Genomic DNA, 18,334 nt, shown 5'->3' with positions numbered 1-18,334 from the left:
GGGCGACCTCTTGATCCTGTTGATCTTGTTTTTCCGCCTTTTTGGACGTTGGCTGCAGAGTTCTCCTTGCCCACCTTTTTGTCTTCTTTTGTTTGATGTATTCTGGGTTGCCCTGTTGTAGTATGTCGTTATTTACGTTATGATATTACGATTGTATAGCCTTTTCTGCGGAGGTCTTGGCCTGGTCCCTCTCCTACTAGGTTTTCTTTGTACTGCTCATTTGTTGTATATACTTGTAGGGATCCACCTAGCCTCCGTTTCTGACGGTGTCTTTTTTTAAAAAAAAAACCCAAAACCCCGATGGTGTTTTTCCATTGAAAAAAACCCTAAACCCTAACCCTTAAAAAACCCTAAACCCTAAAATCGAAAACCTTGAAACCCTAAACCACTCAAGCCTCATGTTTTGAGGTGATCAGATAGTATCTCTCATCGTAATTGTCTCTTCAGAGAACTTTTTTGGCTAATTTTTTGTTAAAATTGATTTTTGGCTCAAAACAATATGATGTGAGAAAAAAAAACATTTTGGTTATCGAGGGGGTGCAAAGATGTGCACGGGAATAAGTTATTCCAATTACATAACTATCTATGTTTATATAAGAATATTTCTCACGTCCAACACACGTCTTTTTTTTCTAGTTATGATTAAATATTACAACTGAAAGCATATCATAACCGTTAGGAACCATCCTTTAAAAAATTTAATATGCTTGCGTATGAAATTAAATATAATATAATTCAAACAATTGTAAACGTTATTTTTTTTCCAACAATCAGATATTTCACATTCTCAACCATCTCACCTGCTATAATGAAAAGGTAAAAAACTGAACATATCAAACAACAAATATTTTTGAAACTGTCAATGCATGCCAATTTTTTAATGGCACATGAAGGGCAAAGGCAAATCATGGCAATCAGTTGATCATGCTGAAAAGATACACATGTGGATGTACTCAAGAAAAAGCTTGTCTTATTGTCCTCGCAGCTGCCCTAGAAACTAACTTTCCGACAAGATCTGCTGGCAATTGTAACAACTGCTGTTGTGATTCTTGTGGGAGCTGAAAATTTTCGCATATTGAACTGCTTCATCAGTTGGGGAAAGTAATCAAAGAAACAGTTTTCAGGTATGTTTAAAGCAATTATATTCTCTGTTCCTTTATAAACAAAGCAAGCTCTGAAGGGTTAACTGATGGAGAATAGTCCAATTCATAACCCCGGCAATTAATTTAGTTATTCAATCTACATCAGCGAACAGTCTCACTAGTTAGGATTAACCTAGATTTAGTTGTAAAATTCTATATTTAAAATCCTACTAATCAAACAGTCTGTATAGGATGGTTCACATGCTACAACAATGAACTAAGTCAGCTGAGAACTGGTAAACAGATCGTAAACTAGTCAAATGGCACCATCATTCCTCTAAAGATACGCAAGTTCACTTCTCCATGAATTCAAACGCCTAACGTTTAGTCCTTACCTCTACTATTACTGATAGGAGGGGTAACAGTTCTTGACCAGATTCCAAAAGGTAAGGGAGCAATGAATCTTCATTTGAAGATCGTTTCTGAACCTCATATGAATTGACTTTTTTGATATCCTGCAATAAAGGATTGACACTTTGTTAAACCTTTGTTATGGATCACTACCTATTTCCTGTAGCTTGAGCACTGTTGTTATCCGTAAACTAAGCATGGAATAGAATGTCAATGCCATGTATAATGTTTTCCTTTCAAATGACTTGCGAGGCATGTTTACAAAAAACATTAATACAACATAAAGAGTATCCAATTTCAACTTTGCTATGAAAATCAAACCTGAAAATCTAATCGTGGACCGGTAGTGAATAACATGTCAATTTCCATTAATCCATAATTAATGTCGATATTGAGCATACAAGATAGTTGAAATTAGGCTCGGTACAGTTAGTTACTGCTCAATAACGAGAAAGGATAGTGATTAATTGTTCTTTAACTCAAATTTGATCTCTTTCCATGCCTCAGAAGTATTAGTTTATAACTCAGTTACCCGATTATTATAAATTCAGGAAAGGAAAGACCCTAAAATCTTTCCTCCTATTTCTCTCTCACATGCTTGTACATGCTGTCACAGCATGGTTCACCCATCATCGAGTTCATTTATCAAAACAGAAGTTTCACTGGACATAGATCCCCGTATACTGATGCCCGTTATTTTCAAATAGGCTGACCAATTAAACATCTAGAAACACAATTGTAAGAACAATGTATGTAGAGAGAGAAAAATTTGAAAATGCTCTCTCCCCCCTCAAACCACCCTCAAACCACCGACCAATTGGATTTCTTCACCGTTCATTCACTGACTTCAAAAATCTCTGAGCCTCATCGATCGTTTTCAACCTCTGTCTCCGGCGCCGGAAAACGGCCGGCGGGGACAAACATCCTCTTCTTATAAAAAAAAAATTCAAACCTATCGTTTGTCGTCCTTTTTTCCATTTCTTTCTGAACCTTCTTCATTATTATTCCCGATCTCCCTTGTTTTGTTTTTATCGACCCTTTAGCATTTCACTTATCCTTCGATCATTAACCTAGCCATTTGCTTTCAATCACCGAGTTTTATAACGTTCTAAACCCTCACCGATATAGATCTTTTCTTCTGGTATCCCGTAAACCTGAAAATAGTCGAGATGTATAAGGGTTTGCTCAGAAACCATTACAAATCAAGTTGTGAGATCAAAGTTGAACAAAAACTGTTCTTAATCAGCAGGGGCAGGAGGGGTAACACGGTCATGGTGACCGAAAGAACCAGAAATGCAAGCTATGTACTGGAAATGAATCTGGAAAGTTTAGACTGGATCATATCAAAATTGTGGGAATACATTAATAAACCACAATCCTGCCCTAGTTTCAATAGATTCAGAGGCAGAGAAGCAGTGGTTTCTATGCAGAAATTTGTGAACGGTCGAGGAAGTTACTTAGAAATATCTAAGCTAGTTTGGAGGGGCAAGATACAGCGCATCATCATACCAAGTGGACGATTCAATGGGGGATGGAAATGGATGGCAAACAATTTGTCCAAATTTAGGATAAACAGAAGGGATAATGTATTGAATTTCAGAGTTAATAAAAAGCCAACGGAACAACCACAGAAGCGGCAAAATGTTCGGTTGAATGTTGGCGAAAAGGGATTTTCAGAAGTGGCAGAGTCGGAACAATTACCAGATATGATGTCTAAGGATTGGAGTAAGGCTATTATCATTACAAGGGATTGTGTCAACACATCGTGGGAGTTGGTGAGTAAAACACTTGGAAAGGCAGTCCAAAGAAAGATTGAAGTGTTTCCATTCCAGGCCAACAAAGCAGTTTGGTGGCCACATAACGAAGAGGATGCATTATTCTATTTGCGATTGAAGAACTGCTTTCTGGAAAATAAAGTCACATTATCTTTTCAGAGATGGAGTCTTAATAGCAATAGCGAAGAGGAAGTGTTCGTGTTGTAACAGTTGGATCCGTTTATTAGGGATACCTTGGGATTTATGGTCCAAAGATCTTTTCAAAAATATTGGTGATCAATGCGGACGATTGTTAGGCATCAGCCAAGATACTGTTCTATTAAGAGACTTATCAGCAGCAAAAATAAAAGTAGTGGGATTCGAAGGAAGTTCCATCAACAGAAACCTTCAGATCAAAACTAAAAGAGGACCTTTGATCATTCGCATTATTGTGGATTCAGTCAAAATATCAGAGTACGACAAGTATGAAAAAAGATCTTACGCACAAGTGGTGATGAATGGAGCTAGAGGCGGGACAGGCTGGGGTAACAAGAAATGATTCAAAGAAACCGTTTCAAATGCAGAAAACATGAATGACATCCAAAGAAAGCAGGAGGACAACATCACAATTCATCCAGTTGAAAAACAAGAAGGACTGGTCACGTATAATCAGAATTGTGAGTCGGCGAACATGTACAAATTTAAAGAAACCAATGGTCTTAAGATCGTCGAGAAGGATGATAATTCTGGAGAACGGAGCTGTGTATCAGAACCATGGTACCGCTGGAAGCATATCAAGATTCTCAAAAAGTTAAAGCCGAAAGATGAGAATGAATTTCAGAAGGGGAAGATTGAATCTACAAACATTCTTGAAACACAAAAGAATGGACATCAAAACTTAGAAAAGGAATATTGCCCTGTTGAAAGAAAATTTGAGCATGTATATCGCAGGAAACAAGTAAAGTCACATCAAGAATCATTTCACTTGCGAAATAAAGAAACTTCAAAGATATCAATCATAGAGATCGACAAATATACAATTCACGGGGAAGATGGAATTTGGGAGGATCAACTATATCATGGAGCGAGGGATGATACTTCAGATGATGGCGGAGCTTTCAGCGATGCCGACAGTCATATCTCTGATCACTCGGATAAGTCAACAAGAAAATCACTGGAATTCGATGATTTGGGCGAATTTTTTGAAGAATCTCCGAGCAAGGTATGCAATTTACCCAACAATTCCAATTCTCATCACTCTCCTTTCCATTCTCTTTCTGTCTCAGATTCCTTTATCGGGTCGAGGGGAGGGGTAGAGGTTATGGGTGAGCGGGGAATTATTTCAGTGGTTGAAAAAGTGGGTTTATCCGGAAATAACTTCACAGGGCATCACGAGGGGATGGATGAAGATGCGAATATTGATGGTATGGGAAAGCAGGAATTCAACTATGCAGATAAGAATGAGTGCTTAAGATTGATGGGTGTAGAGAAGGCGGAATTTAACGACTTAGACGAGTGTGGAACGATGTTGGAGAGTGAAGAAGCCAGCTGTAGTAAGAATAAGAGGGATGCGGAAGTGAATCAATGAAAGACTTTTCATGGAATATCAGGGGGAGTGGATCAGCCACAAGAAGGGGATTGATACGAGCCATAATCGCCAAAGAAAAACCAGACTTAATAATTCTGCAGGAAACAAAAAAAGAAGTGGTCGACAGGAGATTAATTTCAAGTCTATGGAAGTCGAGATTTGTGGAATTGGTAACTTTACCTGCATTGGGTAGGTCGGGGGGATTATCATTATGTGGGATACAAGAGTTATAATGGTCAAGGATAATTTGATTGGGGATTTCTCTGTTTCAATTCACATTCAAAATGATGCACAACACGACTGGTGGTTCACAGCTGTTTACGGGCCATGCCGTCCAAGTTTACGAAATAATTTCTAGGACGAGCTTGCAGGGTTGAGGGTAATATGCGGAGATAGATGGTGCTTGGGGGGAGATTTCAATGTAGTAAGGTCAATTCGAGAGAAAATTTGTAATGCCCGAGAATCTTAGGTTGGTAAAACAAAATTATGAAGTGTGACATGGAAGAGAGGTCGCACCCGCGCCGGCATTTCTACCGCGCCCGCGGTTGTAGGGCAGTAGGGTATATTATAGAGAACAGACCCCACACCGCAACCGCGCCAGAAGTGCTACCGCACCCGCGGTGTTGGGACGTAAGGACAGCGCACCCGCGGCCCAAGACATAGTGCACCCGCGGTCGTTCCTTCTGAATTGTTGGATGTGATCCAGAACGCTCAGCGCACCCGCGGTCCGATGAATAGCGCACCTGCGGTGCAACGTGCAGAATGGAAAATGAACCATGTGTTACTCCCCATGCAAGAGATATATAGAGACTTGGCTTCATTCTCTTCACTCTTTCAGCAGATTCCACCGAGAGAACCTCCATGAAAAGTCCCTCAAGTTTCTTAATAGCTTAGATTGTTTGTTGTGAAGAATCTAACCACCCGATTTTCAATCTGAGACTAGATTCGTGTTCCTCTCATCACCAGCTTCGAAAGGAGGTAAGTATTATTACATTTCAGCATGTTATGAAGTTGAGATGTTGGGGAAATCAGATATTGGTTTCTATTACGTGTTCTTGTGATTATTATGAACGTATATTCGCAACCGGATCGAAGAACGAACATCGTATGCTATTATTATTATGTTCAGCATGTCTTGAGTTGGGTATATGCAGATTTCAGCATGGTAGATGTGTTTATGATGAGGAGTATGAGTTCTTGTATTGATTATTGATGTTTGAGTTGACCGGTATCGCGAGATTACGCCGTTATGTTGTCGAATCAGTAGATTGATATTAATCCGATGCAGGATTGATTAAGATTTGATATTAGATTTGTATTATCATTGATTATGAGATGTTGGGATTGATATCTGATAGATATGATATTTCAGGGTATATCGTTCTTGTGCAGTTATGCCGTTGAAATAGAATTTGATTTCGTTCTGATTATATCCAGTATTGATTCGAGAATGTTTATTGATATTATGGCTATTCGGTATTGTCATTGCCAGATTGGGTATGGACAGATTTGAATTTGAGACTGAGACTACGACTTCGTCAGATCGAGAAGAGAAATGTGTAAATCGATGTTAACTGGGAGATCGACTTGAGTTAGATTTAACTCGAGTTTCCCTAAACCACATACTTGTATTGTTCTGTTTTCATACCTTTGTGTTATGTGAATGAGTATGTTCCTGTTAGTGATTGATAGGAAAGCAGAGGATAGCAGATAGCTATTGAGTGAGAGTCACTGACAGAGGGGCTAGATTATGACAGAGTAGTCACTGGCCCATTGCACATTGTCAGAGTAGGATTAACTAGTCTTTGGCAGATATGCTAAGACACTGGACGTTTGGTGTATCGATATGCTTATGAGACAGAGCTGTCCTTGTTGCAGATAATTCGATATAGAGTAGACCAAAGTCCAGAAATAAGAACGTACCACCACCGCGAACGGTAGTAGTAGGTGGGAGACTTGTTACATTCTTATTCACTGGGATCCCTAGATTAGAATAGAGATAAGTCGAGTCTGAGATGCCGAGCCAAGAATTGAATTACAGATTGTATAGAATATGTTTCGTAGATTACGATCCATGTTTTAGTTACTGTTTGATATTGAATCAAATTTCAGATTATGATACATGCAGTGATATATGTTCCATGCTTTTATGTTAGTTCAGTTAATTGTATGTATACATTGTTTATACTGGGATTTATTCTCACAGGAGTTATCCGGCTGTTGTCTTGTTTGTATGTGTGCATGACAACAGGTGGGGCAGGATCAGGGTCGAGACAAAGATGAGAGATCGAGATAGCGTGGTGATCACGGGCGTAGCAGATAAACTAGTAGTGTTTACATTTGATATGTAATGTGTTTCAAATACTAGTTTATTTAAGTATGAAATGGAACAAGACACGTACTTATGTTTGTTGAAATCAAATAGAGGTATCATTTGTGTATGATTTTTATACAATTGTTTTTTATATTAAAAGCAAAAAATTTTGACCTACATTTTCTAGCAAAGATTCAATTAATCCCAAAGATAATTGAGCTAGAGCCCGGGTCCCCACAAAATTTATAGTTGCTCAATGACATCGAGTATACATTGTTTTGATAGCTTGATACAGGAACTTCAGTTATGTGATCCACCTCTATTGAATGGTAAATTCACTTGGTCGAATCTCAGGACTTCACCCATTTGTTGCCGATTAGATAGATTCATGTTCACGGTGGGATGGACTGAAATTTACCTATTCTACAGACAATCAATCTTACCGAGAATCACTTCAGATCATTTCCCTCTGGTTCTTGATTTGGAAAAAACTAAGTGGGGCCCAACACCTTTCAGATTCGAGAACGTGTGGTTAAGGGATTCAAGCTTTAAAAACTTGACACAATTGTGGTGGAACAACTCGAACTCACAAGGATGGGCGGGATATAGACTAATGATGAAACTAAAGACAATTAAGGGTGACATCAAAAAATGGAATGAAGAGGTATATGGAATGATGGAAATGAGAGCAACAGATTTATCAAACAAAATCAGCATAATTGACAAATTGGAGGGCGAGGGGAAGGCTTCGGAAGGATTAGTGAACGAGAGAAAAGAAGCGAAATTGATGTTAGAGGAGTTGATAAGACGAAAGAATCAAATAAACTTTCAAAAAAGCAAGGTCAAATGGATCAAAGAAGGGGATCAAAACACAAAATTCTTCCACTCCATACTTAACCATCGTAAGAGTAAGTCAACCATTGACAGACTCGAAAGAGATGATGGTTCCATTACAACTTGTGAGGATGAGATTGTTTCAATAATTTCAGAATTCTTCAAGGGACAGTACAGTAAGCCGGATGCAAGATGTTGGGGTATTGAAGACGTGGAATGGTGTCCAATTGAAGTGGAGATGAGTCGACAGCTAGAAAAAAAATTTACCGAGGACGAGGTGAAGGAAGCAGTCTTTAAATGCGATGGAGGAAAGAGCCCGGGAGCTGATGGATTTACTTTGGGTTTTTTCCAAGAATGTTGGGAAATAGTCAAAACAGATCTTATGTTGGTTTTTGATGAGTTTTTTCAAAGTGGCATCATAAACGGAATCACCAACGAGACTTATATATGCTTGATTAGAAAGAAAGTTGACTCGTACAAAGTGAAGGACTTCAGACCGATCAGTCTAATAACAAGCTTATATAAGATAATATCGAAAGTTCTAACAGAGAGGATGAAAAGTGTGATGGAATCGACAATTTCAGAATCACAAAATGCTTTTGTCGAAGGAAGACAAATTCTCGATTGTGGTCTTATAGCGAACGAGTTGATCGAAGAGGCTAGGATTAAGAAAAAACAAGGATGGGTTTTGAAAGTGGATTTTGAGAACGCTTACGATAACGTGAGTTGGGAATTTTTGGACTTTGTTTTAATGAAGAAGGGGTTTGGAATAAAATGGAGATCATGGATGAGAGGATGTGTATCGAATGTATCATTTTCAGTTATGATCAATGGGAGGCCAAGAGGAAAATTTAGGGCTTTCAAAGGTCTTCGTCAAGGAGATCCATTGTCTCCTTTTCTATTCAATTTGGTCGTCGATGTGTTGGGAAGATTGATAGACAAAGCTAAGGAATCGAACCTAATAAAGGGGATAGAGGTCGGCAGAGAAAAGATTGAGATATCTCATATCCAGTTTGCGGACGATACACTTTTTTTCGCACAGACTGATGATCACATAATATTCATGGTACAAGTGGTGAGTTCTTTTTGTGATATGTCGGGTTTAAAAATCAATTGGGAAAAGAGTGCGTTGTTGGAAATTAACCGTGAACATATAGAAGTTTAAAGGTTAGCAAGACGATTGGGATGTGGTAAAGAGTCATGGCCGATTACATATTTGGGTGTACCTCTGGGAGGTAATCCATTGCAAGCATCATTCTGGCAGCCGGTGGTTGCTAAAATGTCCAGAAAATTGGCTATATGGAAGAAAGCATTTTTGTCTAAAGGGGGTAGATTAACATTGATACTTTCGGTTTTGAATTCCATCCCGATATATTACATGTCATTATTCAAGGTCCCAAAAAGTGTTGAGGAATCGATGGATAAGATATCAAGGAATTTTTTATGGGATGGAGCGGATGGAGATAGCCACCTACATTTGGCCTCATGGGATCAAGTTTGTAAACCAAAGGAAAGAGGTGGATTGGGCATTGCTAAAATCAAATTAAAAAATACAGCCTTACTTGGGAAGTGGTGGTGGAGATTTTTCCAAGAAGAGGGGACATTATGGAAAAAGATTATTGTTAGTAAATATGAGTTACAAGAAAATGGGTGGGATGCGGGGTTGGCAAGAAATGTAACGTTTAGATGCCCTTGGAAGTTTATTTCCCGGATATACCCAACTTTTAAGCATAAGATTTTAGTTAAGGTGAGAGGAGGGAATAAGGTCAAATTCTGGTAGGATAATTGGTTGGGGGACTGTTCGTTCAAGGTTTGTTTCCCAGCTTTATTTCAGCTGTCATCTTTTCACAATTTGCCTATTTCTTATTTTGCTCTTTTTGATAATGCAACATGCGACCATTCTTGGGATTTTCACTTCAGAAGGGGGGTGAGAGATGAGGAGATTGATGAGTTGACAGGGTTATTAGAAGTCTTAGAGTCGGTTAGATTAGTTGAGGGGGTGGACGATTTTATTCAGTGGAGCGGGGATTCGTCGGGTATGTTTTCAGTTAGTTCATTCTACGAGTCTTTCTTCTCAAATAATCTTTATCCAAAATTTCAACTTTTCGATGCTATCTGGAAAGTCCATGTTCCTAGCAAGATTCAGCTTTTTTCTTGGACAGCCACTCTGGGTAAGCTACCAACCTCGGAGACGATTCAAAAAAGATGCCACGGGATTGCTTTGTGCCCCAATTGGTGTGTTCTATGCAGGAATGATTTAGAGACTCAGGACCATTTTCTCATACACTGTCCATTCACGTTTCCATTGTGGGTTAGAGCGTTGCAAGAGATGCGGTTGGTTTGGGTCATACCTAAATCAACAAAAGATTTATTCAGCATGGATTTGGGTCAATCCACGGGTAAGAGAGGAAGACTATTTTGGCAAGTCGTGGTTCACTGTATATGCTGGACGGTTTGGTTGGAAAGAAACCAAAGAATCTTCGAAGGAAAAGAGACAAATATTGACAAATGCTGGGAGAAGATCAAGATTAACGTTGCCATGTGGATTGGAAGTCACAAAGATTTCAAGAATGTTTCAGTTTTTGATTTGATAAGACAATGGGAATATGTGTATCACTAAATTATCATTGCTATTGTGTGCTAAATTAGGATAGTGTATTTCTATAAATTATGACAGTGCACTTCTAGTCCACTGATGTAATCCTTATTACTATATCATTAATAAAATATTGTTTCCTATCAAAAAAAAAAAATTAAACATCTAGAAACAATATGGTATTGACTTTTGCCGAAGGATAGGAACATTCATCCTTAAAAAATATTTCTCACCTGTTGAATCCCTGAGAATAGAGTAATGAGGTGTTGCAACGTTCTCACATTGTTGATATCTTCATCAGTCAGCAAGGAAACAGAATCAGGTCTGAAGGGTAGGTTTACAGTCAGTGCAGATGTAATTGAGTCAAAGGTGGCTATCCCAAGTGCATCCAAGCCCTATGACCAGTTGCAGAAATAAACAGTAAGTACCAATAGCAATCATCAAATATAGGTGCTCAAATGTGATTTCAGAAAATATGACACTTGTAACCCAGAAGTTAACAATAAATAATAAATTCAGAAATTTTTATCTCCGAAAAAATTTACTTTTCAAAACTATTCCAGGTATAGTCGTTTCTACATATTTCGATGCCTTGATCATTTATAAGGCCGAAACTTGGAAGTAAACAATAGAATGCTCAGTTATTTTGAAATAGATGTGTGTTTTTTACAAGTCAAAGTTTGAAGAAGAGCCAACACAACAAAGTTTTTCTCAGATGTATTCAGTAAGCTAGAGTTGGAGGAGGTGGAAGAGGCAAAAAGGTTTTGAGAAGAGAGGTTAGATGCTGTTGTGGGTTCACCAACAAATATACAACATTTCTCTCCCACAATATTTCACTATTTCTTCTATTCTTCTACTAGACTAAACATGCTATTTCAAATACATTATTTGATAAAGATAACTCATTTAAAATATTCAAACAACATATGAAGGAAGCTGATCCATTCATAGCAAAAATTTAAACAAAACAGAACACAACTCCCATTATTCGGATAGTGGTTAAATGGATTAGAACTGATTGAAGATTATGAGCCCTCGGTCAAATAGCAGTTAAATTGATTAGAACTGACTGAAAGTTATGCGCATTTATGAACATTCAGACAAGATTTAAGTCAAGTAACTATCAATCATGATACAGGTTTTCCCAAGCTCTTTCACTTGTTTCTTGTTTTGTTCTAGCAAAGAGAATAAAAGATGAAATAGAACAAAGATACTAAATCCAAAACAAGAAATGTGGAAAGGTGTCCCAAAATATTACCTTTGCAAATTCCTCGAGAAGTATTTCTCTCATGAATGCACTCTGCAGAAAATAGAATACATTTGAAAAATCTCTAAATAGTCTGATCCCTTGATTCTGTCCAGTAGTTAATGATGAGTTACAAGTGAGATTTACCTTCTCATTCAAAGCAAAGGACACAATTTGTCTGATAAACATCTTAGATTCATTATCTGTTTCCAGCTTTCTAGCCAATGTTCGTTGTGTTCTGGCACGCATTGACTGCCATGAGCGAAAGTTATAGAAGTATGCTGAGTGAACTTAACAAGTCATAAGAACAGTTTGTGAGTGTTTTCAAGTCACCAACCATCACACACACATTCAAATTTTTGCATTTTAGGACAGAGCAATAGCAGAAAGAAAATAGCTACTTTACCAAAACAATGCAACTGAGAGGGTCAACAAATGAACCAGATATGAAATATCCGATTAAATATAAAGCTGAGGGATTCAAGTGATATGGTGACAGAACTAATCATAGTTTTAGATACCCAGCGCAGCCATAAGTTTCAGCAGGAAGCCAGCCATGTCTAATCTAAGAAGGTTGCTTGCATGAAGCTGATATAGATTTATGCCTCAAAGTTATGAAGCTCAAACTCAGTGAAGTATCTCATAAGCTTATCAAGTGCTTAACGAGGTGATGGACAAGAAAAGTTCATCTCAATCCTTTTGAACTCTTGCTTAAACTAATTGACAGGCTGATGCACGAGAGATTTTTTATTATCTCACCTCTGTTAAGAGAGACTCTAATCGGTCAACCCTGAAGACTCCACCCTGTTTAAGAACATGGAATCAGTACAGCTGTCTTTATTAAACATTACTTCCAGACAGAAAGATATTATTTTTGAGGCAACGCATGCTAAGCTATGAAAAAATAGCTAATTTTCCTTCATGGAGATGATGTACCTTGTAAAGAAGAGCTTGCAAAGAAGATTTCAATTTTGGCGAGCTGTTAGTAAGCACCTTCTGGGCAATCCAAGGATATGTACTGCCCAGAACTTTGTATTCTGGGTTGAAGCCGATAGCAATTCCCTCCAAAACAGCTAGGCTGGATGTTACAGATGATTTATCTAACTTAAGTGAAAAAATTGACAGTAACTAGAAAGAAAAATGTGCCATATCTAATGTATGAAAGCATTATTTTTAACATGTGATGGAAAATAAGAAATTACAATCACCTTCTAATGACGAGAGAAAAATAAGAAGGAATTCTGAATTTGAAGTTGTACCTGCAATATGAATTCCCCAGAATAAATAATTAGGTAATAAGTAAATGCATAAATAAATACAGGGGTAGATCACTCTCTTCACACATTGAAAACCTACACAAATTTAACCAAATCAATTAGTGTAAAAAAAGGTGTAACTATTGCACTGTTTTAGTATGAGTTTGAGCGCAAGTGGTTAGTACGGCACCAATTTACCTTCCATCCACATCTATTTTTAAAAAAAAAAAACCTTTGACTAAAAATACATAATAAAATCCATTGCATAATGCTATTTTAACGAATTGAGATTATTTTTTAAATTAAAATTTGTATAGGGTCATTGACCCAATTCTCCCCAAGTAGTTTGGTATCTTGTATCTTCAAACTAATGTACAATTGTACAATAGACAGCCCAAATTTAACAAGTAATATCTAAACAGTTAACTGTTATAAAGGAAGAAATCTACAAGAAACCAATGAAGGGCTGAGAAAGAGGATATATACAGAGTAGACAAAAAAGAAAGGAGCATTAGTATTTCTGAAATACATAAAATACCATTGTACAAGGTCTGACACATAATTTATCCTATACAAATTCCAGAATTATAATAATATTTGTTCAAATACGATATCTTCTGTAAGAAAAATGCAGGTTTATTTATAATTCACAGAATGCTTCATATCTATTTTCAGGTTCCTAATAAAGGTAACAATCGATCCTCTTATTCCTACTCAAGCCATTTAATCGTGTTTAGTTTAATTTCTTCATGTGACGTAATAAATAATCTCCCTTTGACATTGTTACTCAATAGATTTCTAATTTCTTATGGTATAAATAACGAGTTTTAATTTGTCCAGAAAATTATTAAAAAAAACGCTTTCCTTACCCCCAAGGTCTCATGACTCTCGCTAATAGATTATTTTCATTGGATTCATCAGAAACTTATAGAATGGCTAAAGGAGTGTCATTAGTAGTGTCCAATTCCGTGAATTCAGAGCAAGGATTTTCAATCATGCTAAAACTTAACTTAAAGGATCATAAATAGCCCTTGTATCAACATCTTATCCATTTTGTTTGTGTCCATACAAGGTCAGCTGTACCAGTGTTATTATTCAGACGGATAGTATGGAACATACGTAAAAATTGATCCCAATTCTAAGAAATTTTCCAAGTAAGCTACATTTTAACATGAGCTTGAGTACATGTTTCAACTCTAGATTGGCATTTATTTACAGAAAGTTGATTAAAGCTAAGATGGCTTGAGCTCATTCGAATTATATACATGAATCCATCATAAATGATCCCATATAAATCCAACAAAGGGAAAAGATAAAAGGATTTTTACATGGTGGCTCCCAAATTTCCAAGAAGATCCTCAAAGTTTAGATAGCGAACTCCTTTGGAAACAGCATTCCGGAAGACACCTACATATTCTTTCATTTTAGGGCAACTGAAAGCAAATATGGAAATTCTGAATCTACAAACCAAGACCAATGGTCAAGCTGACAGTTCCAGGGTTTGACTAGATGAAGAAACTATTCTCAGATAAAACCTGTTAATGCTTGTGTCACAGCATCCTTATCAGCAGTTGGCGGAAGAAGCCTGTTGAAAATATTTTAGAAGCTGTCAGTAACATCACAAGAAGTTCACCATTAGCTGAATAAAGATAGATAATCTAGGTACCCAAGTGTTACAAAGTCTTTTGCAAGTGAATCATAATCACGGTTTACAAGGTGGAGACAAGCTTCAATGAAGCCGTCACGAAGTTCTTGTTTGAACTCACCCATCATGCCAAAGTCTGAGAGTTAAAGTAGATCTTTCAGAACTGGGTGAGATATAATTATATTTAAAGGTTAGAATCACAATATAATAATAAAATTAGGCTCATAAACTAAACAGAACATATTAAGCTGTTACTTTTCTATGAACAGTATCTTTGTGTGCTCATCTCAAAATTCACATACTATTTTTAATAATTTGCTATGGACGTAGCTACAGAATCAGAGTGCTATTATGCCTTGCTGTCTTTGATGCAACTAATCTGGCAAATAGTCCGTCTCAAAGTTAAGTGACAAAACAAGATATTTTCTGGTCAAACTTGATTCAAAATACAGTAATGACTAATATCTTATACTCACTCTTACCATTCCCAAATTCCCCCAACACTCCATCGGCACTCTCAAAACACTGAATCTCCTTTTCACTTTATAAAAATTTCCAAAGGAAAATCAAATTCTGAGTCACTCATAAATAACCACAGACAGCCATTGGTGAGTACCATAAAAATTCTAGAATATGCAGTCTGAGTGTGGAATACACCAATCATGTTACTGCTTCGCGACCAATAAAAAAAAGTGATTTAAAGAATAAATTTTTAAAATGCTATCAAAATCAGTACCAATTTAGTCCTCATCATAGATAAATGATCAGGAAGTTTCTCCGATAACTTTATCCACGTGTCATCAATACTACCTTAACTCCACAATTATCTCTAAGCACTCTCATTTAAGCGTAAACTTTTGCTAGTGAAAGAAATCAACTGAAGGGATTTATTGAAAACAATGGATAAATATTCACGTCGAAGACATGCCTACGTACATCCTGGTTTTGTAGAAATGCCATTAGGTCAATAAAGATAATCAATCCGATAAAGGAAACTATCTATTATGTTTATAATTACTTGATACATAGGGCACTGGCTTGAAAAAAATGATGAACGAAAGATAATTTTTATTTTCTAACAATCCATGTAAGTTTTCCGTCATATGTACCCAAGTAGGCCAGTTTTCCGTCATATGTACGAAGTAGGTTTCCTGGATGTGGATCAGCATGATAGAATCCAAACTCTAAAAGTTGATTGAATGAACAATAAACTCCTACCTGCAGAGAACTTAAAATAGCAACTTACGACATAGGCATTTGTCAGGTAAAATTGCATTTTTCAAGTAGTTTCGAGAACAGACCTCAATCATGTATAGATCCTTAACTTCTGTCAACTTTTGACCCTGCATTCATTCAAAATGACAAATTGTTTCATCAGAAAACAAAATCATTAGCGATAGCGAGTTATAATTAACTTACATTTAGAACAAAACAAACAAAATCACCTCCACCCATTGCATGATGAGAACCTTGCTAGTTGTTTGATCTATGTACATTTCTGGAACCACAACATCTTGTATACTGCCATATAACTGTCTGATTAAGCAAGTAGCACACAAAACTAGATATCATCAGTTGGAGGCGCGTTTCCTTGATTAAAACACAGTCAAATCACAGAAAAATGATTGTGTTAACCATGAAAAAGGATTCAAAAACACAAATTGAAAGATTATTCTGCATCAACTTCTGTTTGTGCGAATAACGAATTAGCTCCTCTGGGAGAGTTTGTCCGTTGGACCTCAAGAAACATCACCGCACCACTTTTCCAATCAAATCATAAAAAACCATCAAAACTCTTTGTACTCATTCATAGTGATGTTTGGAGACCTTTCAAAACATCAACAATCACAAGGAAGTCATGGAATTGAATTTTAAAGCACCCTTAACTATTTTTAAGGAAAAATTTCCCTTGTCACACTTGACTTCTGATTTGCCTCCTTAAATATTTGGATGTAATGTCTATGTTCATTTGCATCAAAATCACCTGCCCAAATATTGCCTATGCAGTTAATGTGGTAAGTAAGTTCATGCACTCACCATATGAAGGACATCTGAAACAGTTTCTAAAATCTTGAGGTAACTGAAGAATTTACTAGGGAAGTGTCTTAATGAATCATAGAAGCCTTTACTGAGGCAGATTAGGCCGCCTCGATATCAGATAGACTACAAGTTATTATACTATTCTTTGAGGAAATCTATTCAGCTAGAGGATTAAAACAAAGAACGCGGTGGCTCGAAGTAGTACTGAGGCTGAATTAAGAGTTGTGGGCAATGGAGTTTGTGAGATTTTGTGGCTAAATTTGGCATTTGGAGAATTGAAACTAGACTTGAACGGTCCAATGAAACTATTTTATGATCACTGTTGTTTTATGAGGGGAATAGATATGTGGATGGAAGGGATAATCTTTTTATTCCACTCGTCCAGTCGTCCTCAATGAATACAGTCTTAGATATACACAAAATGAAAACTAGCAACCTAATCTATCCGAAGATTTAAATTACAGACTAAAGGATAAAAGTTTAAATATGAAAAACATCTTATCCAAGTTGATCTTTTTGGATCTGCAACAAAGTTGGGTCGTATATGTTGATCATGCCCAACTTGGATACCAAGTTTTCAAATGTCGCTCTGACTAGGGCCTTAGTTAGGATGTCTACAACTTGTGTGTGGCCAGGGACGTAACAGAGTTTCAAATTCCCTTTTCTCGAGTTTTTCACTTATGAAATGACGATCATGATGGACTGGGTTCCTGGCAATACTTATTGTAGCTTGATTGTCACACTTTAGTCCAATATCTGATGCCCCTCTAATTTCAGTTTTGCCAACAACTTTTGTATTCATATACCTTCGCAAGTTCCATTGGCCAAGGACCGAAAATCGGCATATGCACTGCTTCTTGATACCACAGGTTGTTTTTTGCTTCGCTATGTTACAAGGTTACCCAATACAAATGAGCAATACCCAGATGTGGATTATCTGTCAGTGAAAGATCTTGCCCAATCAGCATCACTGTATAACTGTATATTTTTTAGAGCTGTCTTGTGTAAGCATATTCCCTTTTCCAGGGGATCCTTTGAGGTACTTCAATACATGAAAAACAGCATCCATATGTTCTTCAGTTGGATTGTTCATGAACTGATTTACAACACTTACAACAAATCCAATGTCAAGTCTTGTGTGAGATAGGTATATCAGCTTGCCCACTAACCTCTGATATCCTCATTTGTCGACTGTTGGACTTTTCTCATTCTTTCCAAGTTTTATATTTGGATCCACATGAGTATCTACAGACTTGCATCCCAACATCCCTCTTTCTATCAAAAGGTCCAGGACATATTTTCTCTGAGAAATAAAATTTCCATGTTTTGATTTGGCCACTTCTATTGCCGATAAATATTTCAACTGCCCTAGGTTCTTAATCTCGAATTCTTTTGACAGTACTTGTTTGATCTTAGTGATATCTTCTTCATGGTTCTAGTAATAATAATGTCGTCAACATATACAATGATAATAGAAATATTGTCTTGGTTGGAATGTTTGACAAACATTGTATGATCCGATTGGCACTGTGTATCCACTTTCTTTCAAGACTTTGGTGAACTTGTGG

General features: G+C 37.0%; 1 protein-coding gene across 1 annotated transcript in view; it reads right to left on the bottom strand.

The window, feature by feature from the left end:
* Positions 1–891: 891 nt before the first annotated feature.
* LOC142532834 (putative aarF domain-containing protein kinase At1g71810, chloroplastic) overlaps positions 892–18,334 on the bottom strand; it is a 43,939-nt gene continuing 26,496 nt past the window's right edge. The window contains exons 8-21 of the mRNA XM_075639340.1: positions 16,172–16,262; positions 16,028–16,069; positions 15,836–15,944; positions 14,748–14,862; positions 14,617–14,666; positions 14,410–14,488; positions 13,034–13,084; positions 12,762–12,903; positions 12,585–12,629; positions 11,973–12,077; positions 11,838–11,879; positions 10,813–10,974; positions 1,478–1,597; positions 892–1,058 (exon numbers count right to left, since the gene is read on the bottom strand). Coding sequence (XP_075495455.1) covers positions 954–1,058; positions 1,478–1,597; positions 10,813–10,974; positions 11,838–11,879; positions 11,973–12,077; positions 12,585–12,629; positions 12,762–12,903; positions 13,034–13,084; positions 14,410–14,488; positions 14,617–14,666; positions 14,748–14,862; positions 15,836–15,944; positions 16,028–16,069; positions 16,172–16,262 — 1,258 coding nt within the window. The 3' untranslated portion in view covers positions 892–953. The remainder of the gene's footprint in view (positions 1,059–1,477; positions 1,598–10,812; positions 10,975–11,837; positions 11,880–11,972; positions 12,078–12,584; positions 12,630–12,761; positions 12,904–13,033; positions 13,085–14,409; positions 14,489–14,616; positions 14,667–14,747; positions 14,863–15,835; positions 15,945–16,027; positions 16,070–16,171; positions 16,263–18,334) is intronic.

This window comes from Primulina tabacum, chromosome 18 (genome assembly GCF_025594145.1).
Source record: "Primulina tabacum isolate GXHZ01 chromosome 18, ASM2559414v2, whole genome shotgun sequence".
In the NCBI taxonomy this organism is placed as follows: Eukaryota; Viridiplantae; Streptophyta; class Magnoliopsida; order Lamiales; family Gesneriaceae; genus Primulina; species Primulina tabacum.
The sequence above is the reverse complement of the archived record's forward strand: the minus strand, read 5'-3'. Positions and strand labels throughout refer to the sequence as shown.